The 8,685-nt window shown below is 41.9% G+C and overlaps 1 protein-coding gene across 1 annotated transcript in view; it reads right to left on the minus strand.

Moving 5' to 3' along the window:
• Window positions 1-900: 900 nt before the first annotated feature.
• TMEM179 (transmembrane protein 179) overlaps window positions 901-8,685 on the minus strand; it is a 31,377-nt gene continuing 23,592 nt past the window's right edge. Inside the window, exon 4 of the mRNA XM_026654179.1 lies at window positions 901-1,068. Coding sequence (XP_026509964.1) covers window positions 901-1,068 — 168 coding nt within the window. The remainder of the gene's footprint in view (window positions 1,069-8,685) is intronic.

Consider the following 8,685-nt stretch of genomic DNA (forward strand, 5'->3'; position numbering starts at 1 on the left):
TGACTCACTAAAACATTTCTTGAGAAAGGTTAGGAAATGGTATATTAGTGAGATGAGCACTAACCTTCAACCCCTCCCTCTGTCTACATAGATGTGACTGATCCCTGTTTAGCTCACCTTTTCTGGAGCTGAATTGTAATTTCTGGAAGAGGCACATTGAAAACAGGGAGCTTGTTTTGAAAGGGCAGTTTGTTCAGCAAGAGCCATGGCGTAGTACTGCAGGTAATACATACAGCAACTTCAATGGTCTGGGAGGGGACGTGCTAGCTTGTACCACCCTGATATGCTAATGTAATGCTTTACACTTTAAACAAATGTTAAGAAGATAAAATGGCAACTCCAGAATAAGGATTGGAAAGGACAAGAAGCAGGGATGAAATCCACATTTAATAGCATGCTATTTATTTACAAGAAGGAAACCGCCTTTAAAACTGGTCTAAAAATGTTTGAGGTCAGTTATACATAACAGATTATCTCAGTCTCAAACAAATTGTATTCAGTATGTATTTTAGGCCTTTGAAATTATTTAAACCTAATCCACTTCCTGTGAGGGAAGTGGTATTATCCTCATTTTACAGCAGAAGTCTCAGATAAATCTAATGACCTGCCCAAGTTAAGACAGCAAGTCAGTAACAGAGCCAGGAATCTCTGATCCCACAACTCCTTGCTCCCAAATCTCCTGACCACAAATCTCCTGGAATATTTGAACCTCTGAAAGTTAGACAGGTCATTAACTTGGGCACCCAAATCTCTTGGTTAACCACTAGACCATACTTCCCCTCTGCTGTTATCCCTTCTATTTTCTCCTCACACATAAGCTGATGCCCAATCCATCCATTCACTCAGACGTTCTCTCACACACACATTGTCTGACTCACTTCTTTATTCTCTTACTATTCTTTATTCATCACCAGATGTACTTGCACCATTGTTAACTGGACTGGAATCTTCGTTGTTAATGTTAGCTGGATTGGTGTCAAAAGGTGAAGAGTAATAGGACATAAAATCAGAAAAGCTAAAAAGGTGCCAGGCAGTCACAGGACAAAGTTCATGATGGGTTGTATTCCTCTTGAGGATTGTAACAAAATACGTGATTTATCAGAAATTGTCAAAACTTTTCATATTAATTTAATTCCTTGTGAGAACTTGCTGAGATTGCATGAAGTCAGCAATGTAACCAATAGACCAATATGGTTCGCGAGATAAATCAGGGGTTCCCAATATTTTTCACAGTTAGGACCACGTTAGTAGACAGATTGGGTAGCAGGCTTTCTGTCTGCAACTGTATGAACTGTCTCATCTCCCCTTGATGAGTGCATATCCCTTATGTCACAACTGTAGCAGTTGCTTACCTGGAAACATAATACTAGGAGAACACCTATGGATTGTGACCTCGGGAGTATCTGAAGGAACGAGATGAGACCACATCGTCTAAAAATCCAACAAACTTTTGATGCATCACAAGCCGTAACACAGCAATGCCTGCCCCCTGTAGAGCCGGTAACAGGCAACCCCACCCACCAAACAAACATTTAGTTTTAATCCTATTCTCTCAGCTTTCTCTTTCAAACCACACCCACTTGCAGCCCAGCTAATGGGGGACAGGCAGCCCATTACAGTCATTTTAGTTGTCATTTAATGCCATGTTAGCACTTGGAAAGAGATGCCAGCACCATGCGAGAGGACAGCTCTCTCAGAAGAATTATCAAGTGTTCTATGAATAACAGTTGAGGAACCTCTGAGGTAAATAACAAGCATTCTTTAAATGGACTAGTTCCTTACTAATTCACTATCCCAGAATAGCCCTGGCTCTCAGCAACCATTGAACACACCATGCAGGGCAGCATACCCATTTATTTACTTTATTTATGCAGCAAAGAGAAAATCAACTTGTCATGGTTCAGATTCTGGGCCTGCCTCAAGCAGGAAGGTGATACCACTATGATACTTGGTAACTGGTTGGTCCTCCATGGTATATAGAAATCACAGCATCCTTTCCTCATCAGCTACACTTACAGGGCACCCATGACTGGATTGGAACCGAAAGGACCCACGTTTGGTGGACTGAATCCTGGATGCTGCTGTTGTTTAATGATAGCCCCCCACCATTGGACGTGGCATTTCTACCTCAGCTATATGACTGGGATGCAAGTTTTTCTCAGCTGAAATGGGTCCCAGTGAAAGATCAGGTAATGCAGTTTGCAAAGGCTTCCAACAGTTTGTAGGGGGAATGAAAATACTCTCATAGGTCAGGAAGGCTAACAGGAGTCACCAGCATGTTCGTAATATTGAAGCTTCGCAATGAGGACAGAGAGTCAGACAGTGGAAATGACACATACAGAATGAGTACAATATTAGCAATAGGAATCTAAAACATGTACTGCTAGCGAGGATCATTTTGTCCTTATGAGACAGGCAGATTACACAGATAGGCTGCAAACACTGCAGGCCAGAATCTCAGCTACTATAAACTAGGATCTCTCTTTTGACTCTTGGAGCTCACTAGCTGAGAATAAGGCCCTACAGTAAAATTATTCCAGTAGAAGTTCAAAAGACAGGCATGAAAACACTGAATTTTCAAATAATTTATTTGTGTATAGCACTAAATCATAAAAGCGCAATGCACTGTCCAGAAAAAAGCATTCAATATAAAAACACGTTCATTCAATATCAATAATACTGGGGCACATTAGTTACACTGAACCCAATCCTGCTCCCCTCAAAGCCAGTGCAAATTTTGCCAGTGGTTTCGCTGGCAGAAGGATCAGGCTCATTTTTTCCATTTTGCCAAATGTTTATAAAGTATTCTATTAAAATGCTAGTAACTGATTTTCCATATGCAAGTAAACTGCATCCCTTTCACTACTGTATAAAAACAATAATAAACATTACTCAGACTCTGCGGTTCTGTGAAATTGCATGCAGTTTATCCCCCAAATCAAATAATAAACACAACAATAGATAGCATAACGCATGAGTGCTAATATTTAAAATGCACGGGGCCATATCCTCACTTGATGTAAACAGGCATGGCTCCAATGATGTAAATGGAGCTATGCCACATACCCCAGTTAAGGATCTGGCCCACTCTTGGTTTTAGAGATTAAAAGAATTATGAAAACTGTTAAAATTGTGTCCTAAAGCATCTATTGCACAGACCTCTTTAGCAGGAAAAAATAATGTTCATCTAGGCTCTCATAAAGCGTTTTCCAAGTGGATACAAGAAAAGAAGAGACAGTAGTTCACAAATATGTAAATCACAGGACATCTATTTAGAAGAGGTTCAGATGCATTCAGGCTCTGCATTAAACGAGAAGTAAAGGTACACTTTCAATCTCTGCAGGCAGTAACATACTAAAGACACACCCTTTAAATCTACAATGACCTTGTTAATGTTCTCCTTTTAATAATGGCAAATTTACAGTGATTTTGGAACACTCACTCTGTTTTACCTCACAAATCACCAGCTACACAGGGGAAAGGCCCAGTCGTACATTATTTCTTATACTTTGAAATGCCAAAGTTAAAGGCACAGCTTTCAGAATCAATCAGAGAGATATTTCAGTTTGCTCACTCAGAAAAAAATTGGGTGTTATATCGACCTAAGCACTTTTACACCAGTATAACTGTGTCTATACTAGGGGGTCATACTGATATAGTTAAAGCCCTACAAAAGCTGAGAGTAGACCAGCACATTTCTCAAAAAGACTTGTTTCACCTGCAGTATGTAAAGCTATAACCAACACTGACCACATGGGCAACTAAAGTGACTGCTAGTTTTGGCTACTTAGGGACTGAAAAACTGGGACCTTCATGCTTTGAACATGAATGTTTAAATTCCTCATGTGAAATACATTAACAACTTTCTTTGCTATCCACTTGCATTCTGATTTATGTGGGTGCTGCATTCGCCAGTTCCCATGAGCGGTCCCTGTCTCAAATAGACACAAAGGGATAAGGATTGAGTGGTTCTATAATGTTAGTACAACTCTTTATGGTCTGTTGTGCACTCTAAAGTTTGCAGGGATGTCTTGAGGATGAAATGAGCGAGGGAGAAGAGGTCAGTGGTATTGTGTTTTTTTTTTATAAACCTGCAGAAACCTTTTAGCCCTGTGCTGTAGATCACACTATTGATTTCTAAATTGCACAGTTTCAGTTGGGAAACAGAGTATAAGTTTGGTTCACTGATTAGAGTAACATCAATTAGATGGCAGTAGAGCCAAATCTTCTTTGCAGCCTAACACCCATGAGGTATCCTCAGGATCAACAGCCAAACCCCTTTTGTTTTCCTGCCCTATTTAAATGGGTTTCCTTTGCAATTCCATCATTCTGCAGTGGTTATGAGCTCCAATGCGGTCTTTTCTCCCCATAGGGATGCTTATTCAGCAGGAGCTGTTCAAAGTCATTTGCAAGAGGATTTTGATGACCATGGTATAACAAGAAGAGTATATTCAGCTCCGAGGGGCTTGATCATGCACCAGGGAAGTCAATGTTTAACGGTGAGAGTTAAAACCATTGGAACACTTTACCAAGGGAAGTGGCTAATTCATCATCACTTGGAGTCTTTAAATCAAGTCCAGATATCTTCCTAAAAGATATGCTTTAGTTCGTGCACAAGTTATTGGACTTGATAGCGTTCATGTACTTAGTAGGGAAGAATAATTGATTCTCCTGCTGGAATTACAGGGTGAAAATTCTATGGACTTCATGATGAAGGAGATCATGCTAGATGAACCTTTAAGGCTAGGTTTACACTACAAGCTAGGGGTGTGGCTCCCCTGCTCATTGAGCTAGTGAGCGTATTAAGAGCAGTGTAGCCATGGTAGTACAGGTAGCAGTAGTGGCAGCATAGGCATGACTTAGCCGTGCCGAGTACATACCCAGCCTCCGCTGCTACCACCCATGCTACTGTAGCTACACTAAATACTCTTGCTAGCTCAATGAGGGCTAGTGTGAGTATGTGTACACAAGCAGGGGAATCAGACCTCTAGCTCATAGTGTAGACATAGCCAAAATAGATGGGTCAACTATTCCACTAGCCTAACTCCTTTGACTTCATTGGAGGTATGCCAGCAGAGAATTCGGCCCCAATGGATCTATGAATGTGCTTTTTACAGTTAACTTCAATAAGAACAGCTTTGTGGCTTTTATGAAAGAACTGGGGAATTTTTCAAAAGAGCCTAAGTGAAATAGGAGCCTATGCCTCATTTTCAAAAGTGACTTTGGCTTAGGAGCCAAAGTTTCACTGGATGTCAATGAGATTTAACTCCTAAGTGCTTAAGTCATATTGGAAAATAGGACTTAGTTGGATCTTTTTGAAAATTGGAGCCATAATGCTTTAAACAGTTATAGTAGCTATTAGAGATAGAAATATTTAAGAGTTGGGGTATTTACATTCACACTAATGCAATATCACTTTAAACACAATCTTTTGTCCAGACATAAGATACTCAAGAGCTTCATTTAACAGAATTCCATGCGAAAGCACTATTGTACAAATACTTCTCCCAATATTAGAATAAAGAGCAGCAGTGCAAGTAGGGCGGCCCGGTCCGGTACGCTGTACTAGCAAGATATTTATAGCTGGTACAGTGTACCGTACAGAGGAGGAACAGAACGTGCAGTGGCCCACGCCTGCAGCACCTCCGGTGCAGCTGTACTGCCCCCAGCCCTTCCACGCAGGATCTCCTCGGTCCGTAGAGCAGCCCGCCGGAGGACAGGGCTGGAGGCGGGCCTGGGGGCGGTACAGCTGTGCCAGAGGAGCTGCTGGTGTGGGGCCACCCGGTGGCCCCACATTCTGCTCCTTTCCCTGCTGCGGTTCCGAGGAGAGCCCTGCGGTTCAGGGCTCTCCCGGGAACCGCAGCGGGGAAAGAAGCAAAGCCCCCCCACCTCTGCCCCCTGCCCTTCCGTGGAACTGTGTCCCCTCCGGCTCCCAGTAGCAGCCATGCTGGAGGACAGGGCTGTGGGGGGTGAGGCTGGAGGCAGTACAGCCGCCGGATGAGCTGCCGTCATTCTGCTCCTTTCCCCGCTGCAGTTCCTGGGAGAGCCCTGAATTGCCAGGCTCTCCTGGGAACTGCAGTGGGGAAAGGAGCAGAACGTGGGGCCACAGGGCGGCCCCATGCCAGCACCTCCTCCGGAGCAGCTGCTGTACTGCCCCCAACCCCGCCAACCCCAGTCCTGTCCTCCAGCAGGGCTGGCTGCTGAACAGACGGATGAGACCCTGCATGGAAGGGCTGGGGCAGTACAGCCGCACCAGAGGAGCTGTGGGCATGGGGCCACTGGGCGGCCCCACCATCTGCTTCTCCTGCGGTAAGGGGGGTGGATCATGGGGAGGGGATGGAGGCCCCAGACTGGGGGTGGGGCACGGAGGAGTCACGTGCCCCCCGTGGTACCCCTCCCCCCATACCAGTAAGAAATGGATTCCACTTGCAACACTGATAAAGAGGCATTATCAATCAGCCAGCTTTATGGCTACATTGCAATACATACATTGTGCAATAAATTAGGTGAATGTACATTGCAGGTTATGCATTTCAGACACCATGATTAGGATTTTTGAGTGACTGAAATGATTGCTTGATCCTTTTGTGCCTGGAATAAATCAGAGGGTTGTCCTTCTCCATAAAGCGTTAGGATCAAAATAATTTATCAGGGTTTGGTCACTCTAAAAAAAATACAAGTGTTTATGAGCTGTGTCTGTCTGTCTGTGAAGGCTGAAATATGATGCAGAAGAAGTTTACTCTTTCTAAAGGAGGAAAAGAATGGGAATGCAGTGCATTTTGGCCTTGAGGAAATCAGAGATAAAATCATTTTAAAACAAGATTTCCAACATTGTTAGGTACATGTGCCTTTTCTCATTGTGTGCAAAGTAGAAACTGAATGTGCATGAACTGGTATTCCTCTTAGGACAAACTTTAAAAAGGGCACTGCAGTCTCTAGGGTTTTTGCCTGTAGAACAAACAGCCTAATTAGACAAAATAGAACATTTCCATCAGCAAAGATTAGTGATTGGGCAGCCCTAGCTGCAGATTTCAGATCTTCATCCAAATATAAACTTTCCTCTGAGTTCAAGCGTGTTCACTCCCAGGGCTCAGATTTGGAAGTAGAGACAAAAGTTTAATCAAACCCCAAACTAAATCTTCATAAGAGAATGTAATTCTGACCCATTTGTATGATCAGCCAAATTGTCTCTTGTTATACATAAAGGAGAACCCATTCAAGCATCTGTGAGTGATTTACATAGAATGTTTGGGATGCAAACATTCTAGGAGAGGAATTATAAACAAGGTGTTTGTATACAGCATACCACCATATACACCAAAATGCACGTGATCTGTATTAAATAATCTGCAGATCATTCTGGTTTGGAGGTTTCTCATTTTAAACTGTACTTTACAAAACTGTTATGTGGATTGATGTGTTTAAAGACAATGCAGAAAATCAATATTTCACACAATGTCAGTCTGTCATTGATTTCTTGCATCTTAAAAATCAGTAGAGGCTAACTGCTAGCAGCAGCACTGGGAAATGAGTATGGTAAATCTGTATAAAGAAGCAAGAAGTTCTGTGACTAGAAATTCAATAGAGGCTCAGTGTAACAGAGTCCAATCCTGCCCTCCTTGTGCACTCAATTATCTTTCTCTATCAATGAGAGTTTTGAGTGCACCAAGACTGTAGGATCAGGCTCTGATCCAAAGCCCAATGAAGGCAGTAGAAAACACTCCAGTGGATTTCTGTTTTGGATCAGGCCCTAAATGAGTACTCTAAGAAAAACAAATACAGTCAGAAAGGTCCTGATATCCCAGATACCATATAATTGGCCACCAGAGACTGACCAGCTTTCTCATCCATTTCAGGGACTTAGTACCAAAGCCCTTGTCAATTTAACCAGATAGTTGCATATATGGCTCTGAAGGGGGAAACAAGTGTTCAAATGCTTTTAAATATAAGTTGTCAGATTCTCAGCTGGTGTAAATCAACATAGCTCTATTGACTTCAATGGAGCAACACTAATTTACACCAGCTGGAGACCTGGCTTCTGATTCTCTCATCTAATTGAATAAAACCAATGGGTTTTAAAATTAATTTTCCCCTCTACAGTCCTACCAGTGTGTAATCGCAGTTTATATAAATCTTTCTTCCCTTCCTTGCATTTACTTTTCTTCTCCAATCAGTGGATCATTGTTGTTGTTGTTGTTTTTAACATGCTAATTGTTTTGGGTCTTACCTCATTTGCTAGGCTGTTGCAGAAGAAGAATCAGTTTTGACAATTGAAGGATTAAGGCTTTTAAGAAAATATACTTTAAGGTATTTGTCACCTATTTTGAATAAGCATTAATTACTACGTCCTAATTAATAGTAATACTTCCATCAAAGAGTTAATATGCATCAAAGAGTCAATGCACATTTATGTTACATTAGGAACTTTGTTAAAAGGGAATGTCATCCTCCAGTCATGTAGGATTCCAATGTATTTCAGTCTACAAAATGTAACACTTCTTCAATAAGACAGCATAGTTAGATGAAGGTAGGAGATTATACAAAGTATAAACAGTAATCCCTAATACTCTGTGTAAATGAGGATAAACCTTGAGGGATAGTGTGACTGATTATTACTTCCTAACAGTGAAATTGTTTGATAACACATAGAGGCATCCATATCCTAAGTGGCATCATGCAGATAAG

The sequence above is a fragment of the Terrapene carolina genome, unplaced genomic scaffold (assembly GCF_002925995.2).
Source record: "Terrapene carolina triunguis isolate 2854851 unplaced genomic scaffold, T_m_triunguis-2.0 Scaffold189, whole genome shotgun sequence".
Classification (NCBI taxonomy): domain Eukaryota; kingdom Metazoa; phylum Chordata; order Testudines; family Emydidae; genus Terrapene; species Terrapene triunguis.